This window comes from Monodon monoceros, unplaced genomic scaffold, assembly GCF_005190385.1.
Source record: "Monodon monoceros isolate NGI ecotype Baffin Bay Population unplaced genomic scaffold, NGI_Narwhal_1 Super_Scaffold_7, whole genome shotgun sequence".
NCBI classification, from domain to species: domain Eukaryota; kingdom Metazoa; phylum Chordata; class Mammalia; order Artiodactyla; family Monodontidae; genus Monodon; species Monodon monoceros.
This window is the reverse complement of record NW_021703784.1, coordinates 52799779-52826215: the sequence shown is the minus strand read 5'-3', so window position 1 is coordinate 52826215 and position 26437 is coordinate 52799779. Positions and strand designations below refer to the sequence as shown.

General features: G+C 40.8%; 1 protein-coding gene and 1 non-coding gene across 2 annotated transcripts in view; one reads left to right on the top strand and one right to left on the bottom strand.

Annotated features, from left to right (window-relative positions):
• INTS4 (integrator complex subunit 4) overlaps positions 1-20868 on the bottom strand; it is a 112023-nt gene extending 91155 nt beyond the window's left edge. The window contains exons 1-3 of the mRNA XM_029207841.1: positions 20491-20868; positions 14614-14808; positions 2067-2184 (exon numbers count right to left, since the gene is read on the bottom strand). Coding sequence (XP_029063674.1) covers positions 2067-2184; positions 14614-14808; positions 20491-20544 — 367 coding nt within the window. The 5' untranslated portion in view covers positions 20545-20868. The remainder of the gene's footprint in view (positions 1-2066; positions 2185-14613; positions 14809-20490) is intronic.
• LOC114887881 lies at positions 6104-6210 on the top strand. Its single transcript, XR_003791639.1, has one exon. It is a non-coding gene; the product is annotated as a U6 spliceosomal RNA (small nuclear RNA).
• Positions 20869-26437: the final 5569 nt, after the last annotated feature.

Sequence of the window (26437 nt, the reverse complement as noted above, 5' to 3'; positions counted from 1 at the left end):
ACACACACACACACACACACACACACACACACACACACACACACACAAAGGAGAAAGCAAAAAATATTAGAAAAAAACAAAAAATATATTAGGAAAAATAAAAATATAAGTGAAACAACTACAACAAGGTAAAACAGAACCACAACAGAAAAAAAAAAAAAAGGGAACAAGCCAAAAGGAGCTGAATAACAAACTATAAAGAATAAAATAAAATTAGAAAAATCAAAATATAAATGAATCAACAACAACAAGGTAAAACAGAAACACAACCTAAAAAAATTTTAAAAATTAAAAAAGACCCTTGGCTGTGGGGGCAGAGCTTAGGCAGGGGCGTAACTTAGGCGGGGGTGGGGTTCAGTGTGGGGGAACCTAGGCGTAGCACCTGTGGGGAAAGGCAGCATGGCCTGAGGGGGGCCTTGGTGTGCAGAGTTTGGAGTTCAGAGGCAAGGCCCTGGGTGGGGGTGTGTGGACGGAGCTTAGGCTCAGCACTGCTGGACCTCAGAGGGCAGAGGATTAGGCCCAGGACCTCAGCAGGCTCCCCACGGGCCCAAGTGGGCAGGGAAATGCTGGCTGTGCTCCCTTCCATTCCTCCCCTCTCCCGAGGGTCTCCCCTGTCCCTGTTGATCCGCTAACCATGGGTGGGCCCCACCTGGTCTGGGAACCCTTCCCCTCCCCCAGCCACCCACCTCCACTTCTCCATCCCCCTCACTCCCCGACATGTCACACTCCCCCTACCCAGTCACTCAGTGGTTCCTACCATCCCCTTCGATGTCTGTGGTCCCCCACCAGTGCCTGGTAGGTGCCCTAGCTGTGCAGAGATGCGAACTCAGCGTCCTCCTACTCTGCCATCTTGACTCCACCCCCATCAAATTGTTTTATGGTAGTAGTAGGAATACTTTTTAAATTTCTCCCTAATGTCATTACATTGGCATTTCAACAAATGCCAAAAATTTTTTTAAAATATATTTTGATTGTTTCCTGTGAATTAAAAGTCTTGGGTCAAAATTCAATCCAGGTAAAATTTAAAGTTCCTTCTAACAAAATAAAAAATTCTCAACTTCAACCCATGGGCCACTTATATAAGATATTTGTTATCATTAAACAGTTGTACAGTAAGTGAATTTAGATTGTCTCTTGAGTTCACTGGACCTTTATTACTCTCATAACCTCAAGCTGATAGACTAAATGTTGTCCAATATTTAAATAATCATATTTGTTTAAATATGTATACCCTAAAATGAAATAAAACTATTTTTTGAAACTACAAACAATTCAAACAAAACTATAGTACTTTCAGGAACAGCCACAAAGGATTTCATTTTATTTAATTTTAGAATAAATATCAAGGCAATGAGGCACTAACCCTATAAGAAAACCTTGTACATAAATAAAACTAGATAATCAAAGAAAAAAAATTTTAAGGTAAAATAGTTTTCCTTTTCACCTAAACACAGAATAATTTTAGTGGGCATCAACAAGGAACAAACAGAAAAGGCAACAACATATGAGACATGGGAGATGTTGCCTTTATAGAAGTAAATTGTGGGGGACCACATGACCAGGGCAGCACCAGGGCGAGTTAGTAGGCACAGTCAACAAAACATCAACTCTGTCACATACTATGTAACCTTGAACAAGTTAGTTAACTTCTCTGAGCTTCAGTTTCCCAGCCTATGAAATAGGGACAACAGTATCTATCTTATGTCATATGTAAACTATCTTAAGTATATGGCACTTAGTAGAGATCAATAAATGATAGCTATTAAGAGATAAACCTGTATTTTAACTCTAGTGTAAATATATGTACATGGTTTTATTGAATCATCCTCAAATTCCTTTTCAATAACCACCAACACAACAAAATTTTGTTCTACATTGTATACAAAAGGAACTAAAGATTTCTGATCTAATTATACAGCTTTTTCTTTTTTTCTGGCCAGGCCTGCAGCATATGGGGTCTTAGTTCCCCAACCAGGGATCAAACCCATGCCCCCTTCAGTGGCAGCTCAGTCCTAACCACAGGACAGCCAGGGAATTCCCTATATAGCTTTTAAATTGCAACTTACTTTCATTCTGCAGGATGTTAATGGCATCATCCATAATGCAGTCTGGTGAAAATCCTGCAGTCTTTGACAGTAAACCCAACAATGATGCAATTTTCAGTCTCACAGATGGATCATTCTCCTGAAACAAAAGAAGCTATTGTTACATTGATGCTCTACTCTCAGGAACATGGGAAACTAATATCTCAAAACAGTCTCAACAAGTATTTCTTAAGCTTTATTTCTGAAAAATTAACTTTATACGCTTTGGGGGCAGAAAGTTTTTCTCAATCTGTATGTTACACCTAAATACTGCAAAGTGAATGGGAATATTTTATGCCTTCCTGATGTCATTAACTTCTAACGAGATGTGTGCTTTTGGGATTAAAAGTACCTTTCCTCCACTTTGCAGTAACATTAGACATGAGTTGCAGCAACTTGGACCACCAACACTGCCAGCACTGGGCACTCAACACTGCTGTCAGCACCACTGTTTTTGGAGCCCCAGAAATTGGGTGCTGCAGCTACTACTGCTATCACCAGAAAGAAGTTTTTGTTCTACCTGTGTTTTTTTGGATCACCAGATCCTGATCAGAAGTCTGGAGCAGGTGATGGGACTTCCCAGGTGGTCCAGTGGTTAAGACTGTGCTCCCAATGCAGGGGGCCCGGGTTCAATCCCTGGTCAGGGAACTAGATCCCACATGACGCAACTAAAAATCCTGCATGCAGCAACAAAGATCTCGTGTGCCACAAGTAAGACCCGGTGCAGCCAAATAAATAAATAAATAAATATTTTAAAGAAAAGTCTGGGGCAGGTGAATCATTGTCTGGGTCTAGGTCCTGGGTCTGGGGCCCAGGGCAAGAGAGACTAAGACATGAGTTAGCGTGGCCCATTTAGCTTCAATATCGGGAGGTGGTCTCTAATTTGCACCAAGATTCCTAGGGTGAGAAACTTCCCCCAAAGACCTAAAGGAACATGTCTTTTTGTTCATCACCATATCGTAAGTATGTAGCACAATATCTGGCACTAAGTAGACAGATGTTCAATAAACATAGGTAAAATGAAAAAAAAAAAAAAAAAGTACCTTGCCAATGCTAAGATTAAGCAAGCATTTCTGTCCCAAGGACAAAATTACTTAAATGGATGCTCAAAAGATGAAGTGCCTTCTAGAAGTGACCCCAGTTTCTAAGGAGGTAACTGGGCAGAACAAGAAGGCCTGAAGCAGGAGAAGGGACAAAAGATATGCAGTCAGAAGACCCTGAATCCTGGCACACCACTTACCATAAGTTCAACCTTGGGAAAGTCATTTTCTTGGGAACTTAAGCTGTGGAGTGCAGCAGAAGGAGAAAGGGCTTTGAAACTGGCCAGATTGAGGTGTGAAGCCTGGACTCACTATGTAATAGCTATATGTCTTGAACAGGCTAATTAACTTCCTAAGCCTCATCTGTGAAATGGGGCTAATAACAACCTCAAACGGCTACTGAGAGGAAAACAACTCACACAGAAATGGGCATACAGAAGGCAATCAAATATTAATGCCCCTCCTTCCTTCCTCTATGATCATCAGTCCTTTCATGTGGAGGGTAATAAAACCTGAACTGAATCCCTATGAATATGATACTCCGATAGGTACCATAAAGAGCAAATAAAAAACACGTGAAAAATAAGGATGCAATCACCAAGCCCAGAATATGGGAAATTCCACGGGTAAAGTGCCTAGTTTTTAAACAATAAATATCATGGGAAAGAAAAGGTGGTGGGGGGAGGGAATGCTATAGATTAAAAGAAACTGAAAAGGACAGCTAAACTAACCAAATGCAATGTGTGAATCTTGCTCAAACAAACCAACTGTAAAAAGACTTTAAGACAATCAGTGAAAGCTGAACATGGACTAGGTATTATACACTATTAAGGATTATTGTTAAGTGTCATTTTTTTAAGTCCTAAAAAAAGTCCTAATTTGTTAAACACAGATAATTAAGTGTTTATAGGTAAAATGATATGTTGTCTGGGATTTGCCCCACCCCCAAAAAAGTAGGGGAATGAACCAAACAAGAAGAGCAAAATGTTGATAATTGTTGAAGCTGGATGAGGAACACTGGAAGGCTCATATTATTTTCTCTCCTTTTGTGTATGTTTGTAAATTTACAAAAAAAAAAAGTTAACTTTTTAGAAAAATCACATGAAAGTACTTATTCTATTTAAAATGCAAATTAATTTACTCATTCAACAAACATTCAAGAAGTACCTACTATGTGCCGAGCATCATTCTAGCTGCTGGGGATACAACGGTGAATAAAACAGAAGCAATCCCTGCTCTCATAGCGCTTATATTCAAGTGGATAAGACTGGCAAAAGAGGGAATCCTCTGGTGGTCCAGGGGTTAGGACTTGGTGCTTTCACTGCCATGGGCCCAGGTTCAATCCCTGGTCGGGGAACTATGATCGTGCAAGCCGTCTGGCTCGGCCAAAAAGAATAAAAAATTTAAAAATAAAGATTGGCAAAAGAAAATATGTAATTTCAGATGGTAAGCATTCTGAAGAAAAACGACGTGTGTAAGAGGTTAAAGACTAATGTGGAGAGGCTGTTATAGACAGGACAGTGAGGAAAGTCCACTCTAAGGATTTGACTTTTGAACGGACACTTAACTGAGTGAGACAGAGAGCAACAGGAAGTTTTAGGGAAGCAGCATTCCAGGCAGAAGAATGTTGCAAACCCAGAATATGGAAGATTCTGAAATGCTGCATTTAAGAATGCATACATATCTGTTACAGTGATTCTCTCCAGAGTATTCTCTGGAGAGTGTATTTTGTTTTCTAACTTTTTTATTTGCAGAGGCAAGTCTCATTCTTTATTTTATACACTTCTATACTGCTTGAATTTGTTACAATAAATGCTACAGTTGGGGTTTTTAAAAGAATGTTAAATTTAAAACTCCACACAAACATTCATAACCCTTCAAAAGCTTCCAGTTTCCTATGGAAAGAAGCCTGAGCTGCTGAGCATGCCACAACGGCCTGCCAAGACTGTCCTGTATGTCAGCTCCCACAATTTCCCACCAAGCTTGATGCCATGAGGCTTCAAGTTCCTGTACTTCTGCTCAGATTGCTCCTCTGCCTAAATTGCTCTCCCTGCCTCCCACAGCCACTCCCTCCTGCCCCTCAGGTATCAGCAACCCCAGGAAGTTTGTCTCTGATGCCTGAACTGGACAAGAGTGCCCTTCCCCTTGGACCACCCAAGCAGCCTGGTGCAACCCTTTATCATGCCCCTCACCAGTGCACTGTAATTATCATAGTGTATTATGTGATTGTGTCTGTTTCCCCAACCAACCTGTGAGCTGCTAAAGTGACAAGCAGAATGCCCAGAAAGCACTTCGTACATTCTGATAAAAATAAAGGGAAGAGTATAGGAAAAGGAAAAGCCACGTGTCCTACTTAATTCACTCAGTGAATTAAATAATTCATCCATCATCTGTTCAACAGGATTTCCTGAGTACTTACAAGGAGCCACTGTGTTTGGCCATGGGGATACACTGCCCTCATGGAACTTTAAGTTTTAATGGGCAAGGCAGACAATTGTCAAGTAATGTCCAAATACATAATTACAAAGTTGTACTGTAAAGGAAAAATAAAGAGTTCTATGAAAGCATATAACAAACACAGACTTTAATTTGAGGCAGAGAGAAAAGAATAAATGAATGCTCTCAGTCATGAAAGAACACCACAGCTTCCAGAACTGAAAAAGGGGGCAATGTGGCTAAAATGTAGACTACCATGAAATGCGGCTACAGAGGCAAGCAGGTGCCACAACTTTTTGAGAATTATGGCAAGTGTCTCTGATAGTGCCCAGAAGGTAGCAGGAATTCAATACATATTTGTTCACTGTTGAATAAACAAATGAATAGTCTTTGTCCTAAGAACAATAAAAATCCTTTGAATAACTATAACGAGGAGAGTGACATAAACAGATTCAAATTTCTGAAATACCAAACCAGCCTCAATATAATGATTGGATTGGAAGGGGCAAAAGTAGCCAGAGAGACAAATTAAGAGTAATTGCGGTGCTTGCTTTGGCAGCACATATACTAAAACTGGGACAATAGAGAGAAAATTTGCATGGCTCCCATGCAAGGATGACATACAAATTCATGAAGCATTCCATATTTCTGAAAAAAAATTTAATCCTTTGAGCAGCGAAAAATAAAAAAAGGAGTATTTGATTAAAAAAATTATAGAACAGCAAAAGAATTTGAATGGTTCCAAAGAATTATGCATCTTTCCATTCATTCTTTTAATAAATTAAATAAAACTTAATACGCGAAAAAAAAAAAAAAAAGAGTATACCGCTATAGTCCAGCAAAAGGCAATGCCAAGACTCTCACTTACGTTAGGGGCAGGCTAGATAATACAGAACAACCTTCCCGCTAAGGAAAACTAGAATAGTATTACGGATGCCAAAAAGAAAAACATATGTGTGTGACTTCTCAACGGAAACAATACAATGATATATTTAAAATACTAAAAACAAACAAACAAATAAAGAAAAACAGCCAATCTAAAATTCTACACACAGCAAAAACATCGTTCAAGAAGGGAGGTAGGGGTTTCCCTGGTGACACAGTGGTTAAGAATCCACCTGCCAATGCAGGGGACACTGGTTCAAGCCCTGGTCCAGGAAGATCCCACATGCCATGGAGCAACTAAGCCCGTGCACCACAACTACTGAGCCTGTGCTCTAGAGCCTGTGAGCCACAACTACCGAAGCCCGAGCACCTATAGCCCGTGTTCCACAACAAGAGAAGCCAACGCAATAAGAGGCCCACGCACCGCAACGAAGAGTAGCCCCCACTTGCCACAACTAGAGAAAAGCCTATGCACAGCAACAAAGACCCAAAGCAGCCAAAAATAAATAAAATAAAATAAATTAAAAAAAAAAAGAAGAAGGAACGTAAAGGGAATTCCCTGGCAGCTCAGTGGTTAGGACTCAGCACTTTCACTGCTGTGGCCCAGGTTCAGGGGCTGGTTGGGGAACTAAGATCCCACAAACCATGCAGCATGGCCAAAAAAAAAAAGAATGGACGTAAAACTTAAAACTTTTCCATACATACAAACACAAAGAATTTGTCACTGAGTGCCACCAGTAAACTCACAATAAATGGAAATATCAGAGGGTATTCATCAGCCAAAAGGAGAATAATCCCAGATGAATAAACAGTCACAGATACAAGAAGGAAAGAAAAGCAATGATAAATACATGTGGGTAAATGATAAATACATAGGTAAACTTAAATGAATATTGCCTGTAGAAAATAACAATGTCTTCCAGAGTGAAAAATGGAGAATTAAAACATAAAACTTCATTCACACATGTAAGTCAGGAAGGTGGATAAATGAAGTTAAAGTCCTCACATTGTTCAAAATAGAAACTGTACCATTTAACACTTGATTTTGATCAGTCAAGAATTCATGTAATAGCTAGGTTATAACCAGTAAAAGAAGTGTAAAAGAATGTATAACTCCCAAGCTAATAAAAAAGGGGTGGAGGAGAGAATTTTTTTAAAAGAGTCAATGCAAAAGATGGCAAGAAATGAGGGAAAAGAAAAGAACACTGAGCAGGTAAGACAAATAGAAGGCATTTAATAAGAGGGTAGATTTAAACCGGCATATATCAATAAACATATTAAATTTAATGAACTAAATGCTCCAATTGAAAAACAAACACTGTCAAGTGAAATTTTTAAAAAACTAACTACATGTTTTTTACATGGGTCATAAAATAAAATGTTATAAAAAAGAGGAAAATAAAAAGTAGAAATAGGTATACCATGCAAACTTTAATCGAGAGATAGTTGGTATCATAATATTAATATCAAACAAAGCCGTTATATGCTGATATGATTATTTGTAAAGAATCCAAAATCTACACATAATTTATTAAAATTGTTAAATGAGCTTAGCAAGGTTGTTAGATATAGGATTTAATAAGCAAAAATCAATTGCATTTCTGAATATCCATTCTGTACTGTTAGAAAATAAAATTTTTTAAACATATCATTTACAATAACAAAATATTAACTATCTAGGAATAACTAACAAAAAGATGTACAAAAGGACTTGCCTGGTGGTGCAGTGGTTAAGAATCCGCCTGCCAATGCAGGGGACACGGGTTCGAGCCCTGGTCCGGCTCAAAATTTATAAAGAAATTAAAAGACCAAGAACAATTAATATATTCTTAAAGAAGAGGAAGGTGGGAGAAGTTGTCCTACCAGATGTCAAGATTTATTATAATGTTATGCTAAGACAGCATGGTATTGGCATAAGAATAGACAAATGGAACAGTAGAAGAGACAGCCCTGAAACATACCCACCCATATACAGACACTTAATTTACCAAAAAGGTGGTACTGCAAAACAATGGGGAAAGGACATTCTTTTCAATAAATGGTGCTGGGACATTTGGACTTCCATACACCAAAGCATCACACACACAAATCAATTCCATGTACGAAAAACAAATAATAAGCTTCTAATAATAATGTAGCAAAATGTCTTAATGAGCTCAGGGTAGGTAAACCCTTCTTATATCAATCAGACAAGAAAAGCACAAAATATAACTCAAAAGACTGTCAAATTGGGTTACATTAAGAACTTATTTTCATCAAAATACAACATTAAGGGACTAAAAAGGGAGAAGATATTTGTAACATGTATAACCAAAGAACTTGTACCCAGAATATAAAGAATTCCCACAAAGCAATAAGGGAAAAAAAAAAAAAATTTGTAAAATAGGCAAGAGACATACATAGGTATTACCCAAAAGAATATCCAGTTAAACGTATTAAAGTTGCTCCCCTTTATAGTAATCTAAGAAATGCAAATTAAAGCCACAGTGACTACACATCCACAGGAATTGTCAAAATGAAGAAAATCGGGCTTCCCTGGTGGCACAGTGGTTGAGAATCTGCCTGCCAATGCAGGGGACACGGGTTCGAGCCCTGGTCTGGGAGGATCCCACATGCCGCGGAGCAACTAGGCCCGTGAGCCACAACTACTGAGCCTGCGCGTCTGGAGCCTGTGCTCTGCAACAAGAGAGGCCGCGATAGTGAGAGGCCCACGCACCGCGATGAAGAGTGGCCCCCGCTCGCCGCAACTGGAGAGAGCCCTCGCGCAGAAACGAAGACCCAACACAGCCAAAAATAAATAAATAAATTTACTTTAAAAAAAAAAAAGAAGAAAATCAATTGCAGCTATTGGAAAGTATGTGGAACAACTGGAACTCTCACACAGTGCTAATACGAGTGTAAACTGGTATTACCACTTTGGAAAACAGTTGGCTCAGTAATTCCACTCCAGGGTATATACTACACAGAAATGCAAGCCATGCACACCAAGAGACTTGTATAAAAATGTCTGTGGTAATATTTCTTATAATAGCTAAAAACTGGAAACAGTCTAAATGTCCATCAATAATAGAATGAATAAATAAATTATGGTATACTCATACAATGAAATCTATTTTTTTTTGCGGTATGCGGGCCTCTCACTGTTGTGGCCTCTCCCGTTGCGGAGCACAGGCTCCGGACGCGCAGGCTCAGCGGCCACGGCTCATGGGCCCAGCCGCTCCGCGGCATGTGGGATCCTCCCGGACCGGGGCATGAACTCGTGTCCCCTGCATCGGCAGGTGGACTCTCAACCACTGTGCCACCAGGGAAGGCCGAAATCTTATACTGTAGTAAAAATGAATGAACTACAGCTACAGTTAATAATATAGATAAATCTCACAGAATTTTGAGCAAAAGTCCCACAAAAAAAGATACATACAGAGAGGGAGGGAGGGAAAGAGGAAGGAAGGAAGGAAAGGAGTGGGGTTTTTTTACCAAATAAATCTGTATTTAGTACAAGTTTAAATGGTAAAAAAAATTTTTTAAGGAATTTTTTACCCCGAAAGTCAGGATAGTAGTGGTTATCTTTGGGAAAGGGGGGAGAAATAATTAGAAGGAGTTTTGAGGGGGCCTATGGGAGGCTGATTATATTCCATTTCTTGACCTGGATGGTAGTCACATACGGTGTTCATGTTGATCAATAGGCTATATGAGGTTTTTCTACGTATTCTTTACATGTTATATTTCATAATAAAGCTTAAAAATATGATAGTTGGGACTTCCCTGGCAGTCCAGCGGTTAAGACTCTGCACTTCCACTGCAGAGGGTGCGGGTTCGATCCCCGGTTGGGGAACTAAGATCCTGATGCTGTGTGGTGCAGCCAAAAAATTAAAAAATAATAATAATAAATTTAAAATATGACAGCTGTTTATATTACTGAGGTAATGGAAACAGAGAGGTGATGGACTTAAGAGATATTTAGAAGGTAAAATCAACATGAGTTGGTGAGGAAGGGAATATGGAGAGAGGAACGGGTGAGGGTTATATTTAGGATCCTTCTTGGGTTTCTGATTTAAGGGTCTATATTGTTGGTGGTACATTTCTTGCTATAAGGTAAACTGGAGAATGAAGGGAGATACCAAATTCAGTTTTGAACACAAATAAAAGCTAATTCTTTATGGACTTCAAATCATTAAAATAACATCATCAAATCAAGTAACTGTCTTTCAGAGACAATAGATTAGTCAAATACCCTAATTCTGCAGTGAAAGAGGACAGAAAAGATACATAGCCTTTCCATGGTCTGGAATGGAGTCACAGACCTCCAAACACAAGGGAGCAGCACAGAAAACAGAAGTACTAAGTCTAGCAGATAAGAGGAAGGCAAGGAGGCAAAAGAGTATCTGACCTAGTAACATTCTTTCTTCATCTAGATACTTTACTCAAGTTCTTCTACTTTCTGAAATTATCCCCTGGTACCCTTCATGCCTAAGCTTAAAACTGCCTTGGGGAAAGGCCTCTCTAATAATTGCTCTTCTCACATTAAAACTGTCCTTGTTCAGGCTTTCCTCATCTTGCTGTAGACTTATCAGTCTCCTAGTTGGTCACCCTAACTCCCGTCTTGCCCTCATTCAGTTCCTCCATCCTCCATACCGCCCCCAAGAGTGACATGTCTAAAACAAAAACCCCCAAGGTAGAATACAAGAACCTTCCATTAGACAAGATTTCTAGTCTAAAGTAAAGAGTTCTCAATTTAAAATCTACACCAGGGACTTCCCTGGTGGCGCAGTGGTTAAGAATCCGCCTGCCAATGCAGGAGACACGGGTTCGAGCCCTGGTCCGGGAAGATCCCACATGCCATGGAGCAACTAAGCCCGTGTGCCACAACTACTGAGCCTGAGCTCTACTGAGTCTGAGCTCTAGAGCCCGCAAGCCACACTATTGAACCCAAATGGCATGACTACTGAAGCCCGTGGGCCTAGAGCCTGTGCTCCGCAACAAGAGAAGCCATCGCAATGAGAAGCCCACGCACCACAACGAAGAGTAGCCCCCACTCACCGCAACTAGAGAAAGCCCACGCACAGCAACAAAGACCCAACGCAGCCAAAAATAATTAATTAATTTAAAAAGTAATAAAATAAAATAAAATCTACACCAGCCAAACTACCTGTATTTCTTCTAATGTGATAAGTTATTTCACATCTCGATGCCTTTGCTCACAATTGCTCCTTCTTTCTAAAACGTCTTTCCTCCTACTTTCCAAATGCCCATAATCTGATTAAGATTCATCTCAAGCATCACTACTCTATAATGCCCTTCTAGGTCCGTGCTCCCAAGTACAATTGATTACCCTCTTCTTTAAAGTTATATCATAACCTGTCTCAGATTTCGTAGCACCTATAACATTGTATTATTATCCATTTTTTGTCTAATCTACCCAACTAGACTCAGATTAGGGATCATATATTAATCTCTGTATCATCAACATGAAGCACAAGGCCTGGCACAGAATTAGAATTCAGAACACTTAGAGTGAATGAAAAAAATAAACAAATGAATAACTCAAGCCCTTACCATCTATATATCACATATATTATTTGATCTACCAACTATACTACTGGCCCTTAAAGGGCAAAGAACATGTCTCACAGTTCCCAACATCCTCCACAGCAACTAACACAGTAGTATAAGTGAAGAACCCCTCATGTGAAATATTAACAAGTTCAGCTACAGAAAACCTTGGATGAGAAAAGCAGAAGCCCAAGTAGTTATCTACTAAAATACAAGATACCACATTTCTGTATAAAATAGAAGAATAAAAAAACACTATAGTCATCAATCTAGAACTGGACCCATTTATCATCCCTCCTCCTTTCCTCTGGGGCTAGAATCTGCTAGACTAATGCACGCAGCATGGCCTGGTTAAAGAGCTTGGGGTCTGACATCAGAATGCCTGAGTCCAATTTTTCTTTTAGACATGGTAACGGTATTGTGATTATGTTTTTAAAAAGAGTCTTTATTGTTTAGAGATATAAACTGAAATTTATGAATAAAATGATACGATGCCAGGAATTTGTTTTCACAAGAATCTGGTAGAGGGTGAGAGTGGAGGAAATGGAAGTGGACAGTAGGAGTGGGGGTGGGAATAAAACAAATTTAGACATAAAATGATAATTGTTGAAGCTGGGTAATGCGTACATGGGAATTAAACTATTCTCTCTAATTGTATACATATTTGAAATGTTCCATAACAAAAAGTTGAAAACAAAATTCCATACAGTCCAGCAATTCCACCCCTGGGTATTTATCAGAAGAAAACAAAAATACTAACTCCAAAAGATATACGCACCCTTATGTTTGTTGCAGCATTATCACAGCCAAGATTCGGAAGCAACGTTAAGTGCCCATCAATAAATGAATGGATAAAGAAGACGTGATTTATATATACAATGGAATATTACTCAGCCATAAAAAAAGAATGAAACCTTGCCATTTGCGACAACATGGATGGACCGAGAGGGTATTATGCTAAGTGAAATAAGTCAGAGAAAGACAAACACCGTATGATTTCAGTTACATGTGGAATCAACAAAACAAAACAAATGAATAAACATAACAAAACAGAAAGAGAGTCATAGATATCGAGATACACAGGTGTTTGCCAGAGGGGAAGGGGTTGGGGGGGAGGAGAGAAATAGGTGAGGAAGATTAAGAGATATAAACTTCCAGTTGCAAAATAAATGAGTCATGGGTATGAAATGTACAGGGTGGGGAATATAGTCAATAACTATTTAATATTTTGTATGGTGACAAATCATAACTCAACTTATTGTGGTGAACATTTTGAAATGTATGGAAATACTGAATCACTATACTGTGTAACAGGAACTAACATAGTGTTATAGAAAACAAGGCATTTTACAAAACAACTGACCAAATTTCTTTAACAGGTCAATGTCACCAAAATAATAAAAATTGTTCTAGATTTTTAAAAAAGCAAATGCCATGTGTGGAGACAGTTTGCATTTCGATTTGAACAAATCAACTATAACAAGATATTTGGGGAACAACTAGAGAAATGTGAATATGGACTATTTGTTAGATGACGTTAATTTTACTTGAGATGCTTAGATGGTTATATTTTTTAAGTGTCCCTTTGTAAGAGGTATTTACTGAACTATTTAGGGAAAAATATTATGATACTTTAAAAAAAACTTCAGGAAAACAAACTGAGCAAATTCGACAAAATATTAATAACTATTTAATCCCAAAGATGGGTATTTGGCAGTTCATACAGTATTCTCTACTTTTCTATAAGCTCAATAATTTTCATACTAAAGTTTAAAATCCGAAGTCATCTGTGATTCAAATATTTGAAAATTATTTCTTCTTTTACTTCAGATCTTACTTACAAATAAAAACTGAAAAATAAACCATTTTGCAAATTTCATTTTCTGCTTAAAATATTTCCTCTATTTAACTATGCATGAATTGATGGTTTTTTCTAACCCATGAAAATAGAGAAATAAAATGCCACTTAGCTAAAAAAGTTAAAAAAAAAAAGGGCTATTGCAGTTAGATATGAGGGCCTTGAATTAAAGCAGTAACAGCAGAATGAGAGGTTGAAGTTAACTCCTCCTTTGTGCTCCAATGCACTCTCAGTACTCTGAGCAATTTGATGCATTTTATCATTCACACCTGTTTCCATCTAGATACTGTAACCTTTTTTTTTTTTTTGACTGCATTGGGTCTTCGTCGCTGCGTGTGGGCTTTCTCTAGTTGCCGCAAGCAGGAGCTACTCTTCATTGCGGTGCATGGGCTTCTCAATGCAGTGGCATCTCTTGCTGTGGAGCATGGGCGCCAGGTGCGCAGGCTTCAGTAGCTGTGGTGCACAGGCTTAGTTGCTCCACAGCATCTGGGATCTTCCCGGACCAGGGCTGGAACCCGTGTCCCCACTCTGCCACCAGGGAAGCCCCTGAAAGCTTCTGATAATAGGATCTTTTTGGACCTTTTGGATCTTTTTTATCTCTGTATCCACAGTGCCTAGCACACGGAAGACACTCAGTAAAAGACTGTTGAATGAACACGTTATTATTTATTTTGCATATTAACCTATTCTGCAGACACATGATACAACTCTTATACATACTCCCATGCACACTCTCATCAGGTACTCAAGACCTTCTTACCTTGTAATAATGTTCCAAGAGAATCCTGACTACTCCCTCCACACTTTCTGCCTCCACAGGCTTCCTGGCAAACTGAAGTAGGTACTGCAAAGCATCTGCTGGGGAGGTAGCCTTACACAGATCTATGTGGAGTGCTGCAGATTTACTTGGTTTTGTCAGTCGGAGTTTCTTAGTAGCAATTTCCTCCTGCTGTTGCTGCAAGAGGGTAGGAAAGATAAAACATGAAAACTTGACTGAAAACAGAGAGTTGCAAATTTAACTTTACCTTGTTTGATGGAAATAATTTTTCCTATACCAAAATAATGTATTTAGGTAACAGACCCAGCTTAAACAAAAAGCAGTGTTGTGAACTGGGAAAGGAGCCAACTGGAGACAAAGCTATGAGTCCCAATTCTGCTTTTCACTAGCTCCTACAGCTTTGGGCAAGTTATTTAACCTCTCTAAGTCTCAGTTTCTTTCTCTGTAAAGTAGGTCCACGAATATTTTGTTCTGCCTATCTCTTAGGATTGTTGTAGCTTTAGGGTTAAGAGGACACGCAAAGGATCTGCTCCACTCCTTATTAGAAAAGAAATCTCAATTCGACAAATATATTCAGACTGTGCTGAGGCACTTACGAGGCTCACCTTGCCTCCTAAGAAAACTACAACTGATGGGAATGGTCTGCAGCTTACACTGAGGAAAAAAATCTTCCTCTTATAACAGATGACTATTTTCACCCAAATCATTCTACCTTTGTTAGAAGGATGGTCAGTATAGGAAAAAAATACATTGCCATATGCCTAGCAAACTGCAGTTACTTAACAAATATTTACTGAATGATTGATTTGGAATTAGAAGTTGTCTCTGATTCCAACTCTGCTGCTCTATTCTAAGTATGTCATGATTCACATTTTTATCATCTGTAAAAAACAGAAATGATGACCTACCACTAGTCTATCTCAATCAGGGATCCTCATCTGAACCACAGAACACACAAAATTAGCTGAGTAACTATTTTCTCAATTTTCCCAAGGATGGTGCCTAACTAGAACTATTCTAGATGCATCTGTTACATATGATGAGTGCCAAAAAGTTCACGTAAAAGGGAACCTGTTACTCCAGGGCTTACGTAAGGCCCTGGTGTGTAGATATAGAGAAGATCACCACAGAAGATAAAAGTTGTAATCAATAGTAATCATCAGAAAACTACTAGAGCTAATCAACGAATTTGGTAAAGTTGTAGGATACAAAATTAATGCACAGAAATCACTTGCATTCCTATACACTAAAAATGAAAGATCAGAAAGAGAAATTAAGGAAACAATCCCATTCACCATTGCAATAAAAAGAATAAAATACCTAGGAATAAACCTACATAAGGAGGTAAAAGACCTATACTCAGAAAACGGCAAGACACTGATGAAAGAAATCAAAGATGACATAAACAGATGGAGAGATATACCATGTTCTTGGATTGGAAGAATCAACATTGTGAAAATGACTATACTACCCAAAGCAATCTACAGATTCAATGCAATCCCTATCAAATTACCAGTGGCATTTTTCACAGAACTAGAACAAAAAATCTTAAAATTTGTATGGAGACACAAAAGACCCCAAAGAGCCAAAGCAATCTTGAGAAAGAAAAACGGAGCTGGAGGAATCAGACTCCCTGACTTCAGACTATACTACAAAGCTACAGTCATCAAGACAATATGGTACTGGCACAATAACAGAATTATAGGTCAATGGAACAGGATAGAAAACCCACAGATAAACCCACGCACCTATGGTCGACTAATCTATAACAAAGGAGGCAAGAATATACAATGAAGAAAAGACAGTCTCTTCAATAACTGGTGCTGGGAAAACTGGACCGCTACAGGTAAAAGAATGAAATTAGAACACTCCCTAACACCATACACAAAAATAAACTCAAAATGGATTAAAGACCTAAATGTAAGACTGGACAGTATAAAACTCTTAGAGGAAAACATAGGAAGAACACTCTGACATAAATCACAGCAAGCTCTTTTTTGACCACCTCCTAGAGTAATGGAAATTAAGAAAAAAATAAACAAATGGGACCTAATGAAACTAAAAAGCTTTTGCACAGCAAAGGAAACCATAAACAAGATGAAAAGACAACCCTCAGAATGGGAGAAAATATTTGCAAACAAATCAATGGACAAAGGATTAATCTCCAAAATATATAAACAGCTCATGCAGCTCAATATTAAAAAAACAAACAACCCACTCAAAAAATGGGCAGAAGACCTAAATAGACATTTCTCCAAAGAAGACATACAGATGGCCAAGAAGCACATGAAAAGCTGCTCAACATCACTAATTATTAGAGAAATGCAAATCAAAACTACATGAGGTATCACCTCACACCAGTTAGAATGGGCATCATCAGAAAATCTACAAGCAACAAATGTTGAAGAGGGTGTAGAGAAAAGGGAACCCTCTTGCACTGTTGGTGGGAATGTAAATTAATACAGCCACTATGGAGAACAGTATGGAGTTTCCTTAAAAAACTAAAAATAGAATTACCATATGACCCAGCAATCTCACTACTGGGCATATACCTGGAGAAAACCAAAATTCAAAGACACATGCACCCCAATGTTCACTGAAGCACTATTTACAATAGCCAGGTCATGGAAGCAACCTAAATGCCCACAGACAGACGAATGGATAAAGAAGATGTGGTACATACATACAATGGAATATTACTCAGGCATAATAAGGAACGAAATTGGGTCATTTGTAGAGACATGGATGGACTTAGAGACTGTCATACAGAGTGAAGTAAGTCAGAAATAGAAAAACAAATATCGTATATTAACACATATATGTGGAATGTAGAAAAATGGCACAGATGAATCAGTTTGCACACAGAAATGGAGACACAGGTGCAGAGAACAAACGTATGGATACCAAAGGGGGAAAGGGGTGAGGGGTGGTGGTGGGATGAATTGGGAGATTGGGATTGACATATATACACTAATACATATAAAAAAGATAACTAATAACCTGCTGTATTAAAAATAAAATAAAATTCAAAAAAAAATTTTTCCTTAACGCTTGATGCATCATAATGATACCTTGAGCAATCACCTCTTTACAGATTTACACTTCTACAGAGAAGAGACTAGGATTATTCTAGACAGGAACATGGCATGGCATGATAAAAAGACCAAGGGCTTTGAAGTCAGAGGAATCTGAGTTCAATTACCACTTACTAGCTAGAGGAGGCCTTCTCCTTCTACAAAAAGGAATACAATACCTACATCATAGGGATATTTAAGAAGTCTAAAGTATAATGTCTTTATTGTGCAAACACATAATAAGCACTCGATACATATCAGTTCTCTCTCCCTCATCTTCATAGCAGAGGAAAAATAAGAGAAGCAGTAAGATCTCATTTCATCACTCCATGGTAACCATGCATGAACAATGAAGTGAAGAAAGGAGCTCTTCTCTTAAAATCCTTACCAATTTCCATCCTATTCCACACAAATTTGGTCTTCAGTGTTATCTGGGCTGCAGTTAGGTCAAAAGATTGGAAAGATTTTTTTCCCTAGGGAGTATATAAGGAGAAGGACAGACCAATATCTGCTATCATTCAACATCTATAACATGAGCCAGGCCTTATGGTCTATCCAGGGAACACAGATGAACCACGCATCATCTCTGCCCTCGAGGAGCCCAAACTGGTGGGGAGATATGTACACTAGTAATTATAGTAGCACTCAGTGATAAGTACAAATAGATGAGTGTTACAGAAGCAGGGGAGGAGAGACTAAAGCAAAAATATAAGTCCACTGAGTGGAGAACAAAGAGAGAGGGAAGCATGACATCTGTTCTATGTAAAGGAGACAATAGATACAAAAGTTTGGAGAGGTGCAAACACGTGGCATGCTGGAGGAGGGGTGAGTAGTCTTGGTAAGGGGGAACAACAGAATACTGGAAAGAAAGGAAGTGACATTTCACAACAAAGTGAAAGTAGTTAATGCCACTGAACTTACACTTAAAAAATGGTTAAAATGATAAATTCTGTGTTATGTATATTTTGCCACAATTTTTTAAAAAGGGGGGCAAAGGAAACAGAGCCAGGAAATGCCAAAAAGCAAGCCACAGAAGAGGGAGCTCTGTGAAGTCAGAAAGCTTTCCTGAATGTTGACTCATTTTAAAAGTTGAGGAAAACTAATTTCACATAAAAAGGGGCAACAAAAGAGTGTAAAGGTAAATATCAAAGTTATTTTCAGAAAAAAACAAGAATAAGAAGCAAACTAACTTCCCTACACACAATGGGAATACGTCACAAAGTGTCCACAAAACAAAAAAGGCAGTGATACAGCTAGAAGGAATACTGTTAAATCACAAAGAGCTAGGAAGTTTGGCTAGGGAGTTTTTACAAAAAGAAATAGCTGTTAAAAAAACGGGTAGGGGGGGCTTCCCTGGTGGCGCAGTGGTTAAGAATCCGCCTGCCAACGCAGGGGACACGGGTTCGAACCCTGGTCCAGGAGGATACCACACGCCACGGAGCAACTAAGCCCGTGCACCACAACTACTGAGCCTGCTCTCTACAGCCTGCAAATCACAACTACTGAGCCCGTGTGCCACAACTACTGAAGCCCGCGCGCCTAGAGCCCGTGCTTCGCAACAAGAGAAGCCACCGCAATGAGAAGCCCGCGCACCGCAACGGAGTAGCCCCAACTCGCCGCAACTAGAAAAAGCCCGCGCGCAGCAACCAAGACCCAACGCAGCCAACAATAAATAAATAAATAAATTTATTTAAAAAAAACAAGTAGCTGTAAAAAGAGGAAGACTTGATTTGTCGATGCAATTACCTCTTTGTACTACAATCACAGATATGCCGTTCCGTATCTCCCACTCGCCTGTGAGTTCCTAAAGGACAGGGACCCTACTTTGTATTGGACTTTGTAGCTCAGCACCTTTTACCATACCTAATACGTAGTAACCACTCTTTTACTCAGTAAACTCTTGTTGAAGGAATAAATGAAATGTTTAAGGATCAGTGTCCTGCTGGATGGTCTAAAGCTTGCTACTCCACAAGTCTGTGGATGGAAGGATGCTACTGACTGGCATCAATTGAGGGCTTCTCAGAAGTGCAGATTATTGCTTCACCTCCCCGGCCCGATTTACTTACCGAGTAGAATCTACATTTTAAAAAGACCCCAGGTGATTTGGATACACAAAGTCTGAGAAGCACGACACAAGGTATGACGTGGGATCAACCTCTACTTCAGCTATATATATGAGGAAATACAAGGAGAATCACTGACTGTTGACACGGGTTTGGCCCACCAGTCCTTAAACAACTCTAAAGGAGGAAGGTATTGCCCTCCTCCCTAGGTGAACTGTTCCACCAATGGAAAGTTCCACCCCTATGAAGCCTGTGACCCTCGCCTGCTCTGACTGGGTCTTGAGGATTTCTATAGGCTCCTCTTCCAATCCCTTGAGCTCTGCATACAGCCAACTTGTCCCTGGGCGCTTTTTTTGTAACGGGAGTTGGGAGGCAATTTGCCACTAACTGGCTCATACTCCACCAGAAGCCTCAAAGTCCTCATCTGTAAAACGAGGATGCTAATGTAATACGAATAAAATGAAGTAACGAATAAGACATTTTCGTAGATTGTAAAGCGCTGTTTCTTCAAATAATTTTTTAGTGTCAGACTGCACGTATTAATGCTGACAACAACAGCGGCAAACGACACGCCCACTAAAGTGTAGCCTGAGAGAGGCTGCCTACCAAAGCAGTAGACATTCAACCCAGCTTTGTGGCGCCTGGTCTGGCAAAGTGCCTGGGGCATGGAGAACCTTCCCCTACCCCAGACCGGTCCCGGGACCTTTCCTTCCAGAGCTTACCTGAACCACCTTAGTGAATTCCTCGTACACCCGCTTCTTGAGGTGCGCCGCCATGGCCGTCCGCGAACCCTCTCAGCTTCCGTACCCGAGGAGGGAGGTGGAGCGGAGGAGTCCGGAAAACCTGCCCAGGCCGGAGGAACCAGCCACGGTCCCACAAGGCAGTGGGGTTCCGGAAAAGAGAGGCCACTTCCGTCTGCTCGACTGCCCTGTCGCTGTGCCGCTGGATTTGGTCGCCTACGCCACCTGCGCCGGAGAAAGGTAAGCCAGAGCGAGAGCATAGCGCAGAGGGCGGGGCTTCTGGTGGGAGGAGCCGGGTGGGAAAGACTAAAGGAGCCAATGGGGGATTGGGGGAGCTTGCTGTTGATCTGAGTGACGGAGAGACTGGCGGGGGAACTGAGCCCAGGGAGGGAGGAAGTACTATCGGGTAAAGGGCAGAGGTGGAGCTTTCCAGAGCTAGAGACAAAACCTGGAGCTGTGTAAGGATTTTGACTCAGGAGATAAGGGAAGGAGGTTAAACTGACGTTCGCATCATCCATTGCTGTTCACAGTATTTGCCATCTGTATGTTGCCTGCGCTCTCCTCTTGGTCAAGCCATTACTGGAAAAGTGGTTCACCTTAGTGAACCCAAAAGACACGACTAAGCCAAAGTTAGGAATAAGGAAGGATATATTACTTGCAGCAAGTAAGGAAAACAAAGAATCTTCCCCAATGCATTGTCTCTCCAAACAGGAAAATTGGGGAAGCGTTAAGCTAAGGAAGCGTACATATTCATGAAGGGGCTTGAGCAGAGGAGAATTCATCGTAGAATTGGGGCAGAGGTCAACAGAGTCCAGGCTTTAGTGGATTGAAGTCAGGAGGGTCGACATCATCATTCCATCCTCCACCTGGGTGGGGAGCCTTAGTTCCTGTAGAACCCAAAGACATGTATCAGATTGTTATGTATATGCCTTGGGGAGAAACTTGGTGTTTTTTTTGCCATGGCTCATGGCATGCGGGATATTAGTTCCCCAACCAGGGATCGATCCTGCACCCCCTGCAGTGGAAGCTCTGAGTCTTGACCACTGGGGAAGTCCCAGAAACTTGTTTCTCGACTGCTTTTCCTTTGTTCCTGCATTCTTTCACTTAATTAATTACCGAGACCTATTCAAGGACAAACGTGGTCAGGCTTAGGTCACAAAATGGCTTAGGCCAAAAATTGCTTCCCTTATGTCAAGAAAACCATGCTTGGTTCTTTCTCTGGGGCCCCCCTACCCTACCTGCTTACAGGAAGCTGGATGCCACCACCCCCACCTCTGCCTAGGGTACTTCTCCCTGCTTTCTCACTCCAGTTGTTCAAAAGCTACCTATCCTTTAAGGACTCAAGCCATCCTCTGACAGCTAGGGGAGAGTGGAAAGAATTCTGAGGCCAAGGGTTAAGCAACAAAGCTTCAGACTGCACAACTCAGATGGGATTGAACCACCCAGCCGAAACTCACACTTGGATTTGAACCCATGGGCTGGGACTTTTACTCAGCCAAAACTCTGACTGGGACTCAAACCCACTGTCTTTTAATTAAAATTGCTCACCTGGTGTCAGGACTTACTGAAGCTCAGGTTCTTTATGTCTCAGCCCAGAAGGAATTCAGCGAGAGGCAATGCGATACAGAAGAGGTGGATTATTTAGAGAGGTACAACGTCCCATAGACAGAATGCAGTCCATCTCAAAAAGTGAGAGCAGTGGTGGGAGAAACACACTCCACAGAGTGTGAGCCATCTCAGAAGATGAGAGGCCCTGAAATATGGGGTAGATGGTTTTTGTGGGCTGAGTAATTTCATAGGCTAGTGAGTGGGAGGATTATTCAACTGTTTTGGGGAAGGGATGGGGATTTCCAGGAATTGGGCCACTGCCCACTTTTTGGCCTTTTATGGTCTGCCTTGGAACTGTAGGTGCCTGTAGGTGTGTCATTTGGCGTATGCTAATGTATTACAATGAGCATATAATGAGGCTCAAGCTCTACTGGACGGTGAATCTTCTGCCATCTTGGACCTAGTTGATTCTAACCAGTTTATGTCATATCCTCAATGGCTATGTCATTCTTTTTGTTTGTTTGTTTTTTGGCTGCACCACACGGCTTGCAGGATCTTAGTTCTCCGACCAGGGATTGAACCCAGGCCACAGCAGTTGAAGCCCAGAATCCTAACCACTAGGCCACCAGGGAACTCCTGGCCGTGTCATTCTTTTAAAGGTTGCACCCTGCCCCCTTCCCTCCTATTTCACTACGACTAGCACTTAATGAACAAGTAGCCTCAACTACAATTGCACTAACACCTAGCCTGACAAAGATGTAGTGACAGTGGAATGAAATAATGCAGAAACATTTTGCACAGTAAAGCATGGTTCACGGGGCTTCCCTGGTGGCACAGTGGTTGAGGGTCCACCTGCCGATGCAGGGGACACGGGTTCGTGCCCCGGTCTGGGAAGATCCCACATGCCGCGGAGCGGCTAGGCCTGTGAGCTATGGCCGCTGAGCCTGTGCGTCTGGAGCCTGTGCTCCACAATGGGAGAGGCCACAACAGTGAGAGGCCCGCGTACTGCTGGGCCTCTGCTGCCCGCATCAGCAGGCGGACTCTCAACCACTGCACCACCAGGGAAGCCCTATTTTTTTATTATAGCTACATCTGAGTAAATGGGGTAACTGGCAAGACCAAGAAGTTTCTTTGCTATACTTTTTTCATCATAAAATAAGCTCCTTAGTCAGAAACAATGTGTGAGATACCATGAAAATGAATAAGGTATACATGAATGCTAGGGCTGGCGGAAACATTGCAGTTAGGTATTATTAGGGTTCTTCAGGAAAACAGAACCAATAGGATATATAGAGATATTAGGATACTATAACAGAATACCATATACTGAGTGGCTTATAAACAACAGAAGTTTATTTCTCACAGTTCTGGAGGCTGGGAAGTCAAAGGTCAAGGTGCTGGCAGATTCAGTGTCTGGTGAGAGCTCACTTCCTGGTTCATAGTTAGCTGTCTTCTCTCCGTGTCTCACATGGTTGAAGAGGCAAAGGGGCTCTCTGGGGTCTGTTTTATAAGGGCACTAACCCCATTCATGAGGGCTCCATCCTCAGGACCTAATCACCTCCCAAAGGCCTGACCTCCTAATACCATCACATTGAGGATTAGGATTTCAACATATGAATTTGGAAATGGAGGTGGGGGGGTGGTGGGTGACACAAACATTGTCTATAGCAGTAGGAAAGTCAAATCTGAATCTGGGATATGTATCTATTCCTATGTGGTTAAATCACCACTCCCTCCCTGATGGAAAGGATAAAGCATATGGTAGCATGATTTGTAAAAAATGGCCCCAATTTTTCCTCTCTCTGTATGTAAATCCTTTGAAATGTAGCTCTAGAGCTGCTTCCATTAAGAGATGGAATCTGTATCCCCACTCTTTGAATTGGGCTGGCCTTGTGCCTGGCCAGTAGAATACAGCAGAAGTTACAGTGTGCTAGTTTTGAACCTAGGCCTCAAGGTCCACCCACATACCAGTTCTTCAGGTCTTTTGTTTGATTTTGGAAACCTACCATTGCCATGAGAATAAGTCCAACCTAATCTACTGGAGAGTGAATGACCACATGGAACAAAGCCAAGTTGACCCAGCTGAGGCTATTTCAGACCAGCCTCACCCCAGCTGATCCCCCATCTGACTACAGATGCATGAGTGAGATCAAATAAGACCAGAAGAACTGCCCAATTTATAGGCTATGAGAAATAATTAATGGTTATAGTTTTAAGGTATTAAGTTTGGGGGTCAAGAGGTTGTCATGTGGTTAGACAATTCCTAAGCTGCTAACTTCCATAGAGTCAGCTGGTAAGGAGAAAACAAGCCCAAATAGATTTAGGCAGCTTATCATTCACAGCATAGCAGGCAGCATGAATTTCATGTTTGTATTAGTTCTCCTTGCCCTCTAAACACCATGGGAGCAATGCAGGTGAATGCCATGCACAGTAGATCTGTAACACAGATGAAGAACACTGAGCTTAGGAAACGCTCAATCTTAAAGAAGGAATGCTAGCAAACCTGCCCTCTGGAGAGAGACAATATCAGTTTTTTTCCCCCCAACATTATCTTTATTATACCGGTCAGGAAACAAATTTTCCTGCCAACCCAGTGGGAAACATTTTTATCACCCTGAAATGTCTCCAGGATTGGAGGGTGAAACTAGCTTTATTACCCTGTAATGAAATAAATCTGCATCCTAACCCTAGGCAGCTTTGCAAACATCCTCAAAGCTGTCAATGCCATTTGCTTAGAAATGCCAGCATTTCTCCCAACAGTCTGTTGCAGTGCAATACAGCTAACTGATTTGCAGGATTATCTGCCTACCACCAAGAATATCTAGTCCCCCAGTGGGAATAATACCATATCAGGGACTCAGTGTTGGTCTCTGCTGTTGGACATTCATCATTGACCAGATCAGCTTTGGCAAGAGGAACTATACCACAGAGCCCACGCACAGACTCCATCCCTACCATCATGGCCACCTTTCTCATGACTCCGTTGAGCTCTGGGGAAAGAGGCTGACTGGCACGCACAGGTTTTTTTGTTTGTTTGTTTTTATATTTATTTATTTAGGTTGCGCCAGGTCTTAGTTGTGGCATGCAGGATCTTTTTTTAGTTGCGGTATGTGGACTTCTTAGTTGCAGCACGCATGCGGGATCTAGTTCCCCGACCAGGGATCGATCCGGGGTACCCCCCGCATTGGGAGCACGGAGTCTTACCCACTGAACCACCAGAAAAGTCACAGGAATGCACAGTTTGGATCATTTTGTCCATTTATTTTTTGAAAGCCTCTTCTAGAATGGGTGCCCTCTGGTGGGCATTCATAGGAAACACAAATATTTTCACCATTCCAAGACATTCATCTACATACCAACATCCCAGGCCTTCTTGTCCCCAATCTTCCACTCTCATACTTTCCAAGGCTTTGGCCAACCAGGAAGGGGCCTGGACATGCAGTACCTAGAGATCAGTCTTCCAGGACACTGAGCACAGCAGAAAAGGGAAAAGAATGAATGGAAAGTGGGGCAGGGAAGACAAGGAAAATAAGTAGAAGGAAAAAAAAAAGAGGTGCTCTAAGAAAACAATGAGACCTGAAAACCTGGCACAGTGCCATGAAGTAGGGTGTCTCCATGAGGGCAACCTCAAAGGTTTTACTGTGTGTTTTTCCTTTGGATTATAGTGACAGTTATATTTAGCGTTCAGTTTTAAGTTTTTCTCCTCTGACTCTATAATTTTCTTTAGTTAATCCCAACAGATCTGAAAAGCCACATATACCCCTACAAATAAATAGAGGTGGTGTTTTTTTTTTTTATTGAGGTATAGTTGATTTACAATTTTATATTAGTTTCAGGTGTACAGCATAGTGATTCAATATTTTTATGGATTATACTCCATTTAAAGTTATTACAAAATAATGGCTATATTTCCCTGTGTTGTACAATATATCCATGTTGTTTATTTATTTTATACATAATAGATTTTATCTCTTAATCCTATACCCCTTTTTGTTTTTTTTACCCTTTGGCCACACTGCACAGCATGAGGGATCTTAGTTCCCCCAACCAGGGACCAAACCCACACCCCCTGCAGTGGAAGCAAGGAGTCTTAACCACTGGACCACCAGGGAAGTCCTTCCCATACCTCTATCTTGCCCCTCCCCCTTCTTCTCCCCACTCATAATCACTAGCTTGTTCTTTATATCTGTGAGTCTGTTTCTGCTTTGTTATATACATTTGTTTGTGCTAGTTTTTAGATTCCACATATAAGTGATAACAGAGAGTATTTGTGTTTCTCTGTCTGACTGATTTCACTAAGCATAACACCCTCTAAGTCCATCCACATTGTTGCAAATGGCAGAATTTCGGTTTTTTATGTCTAAGTAGTATTCCATTGTAT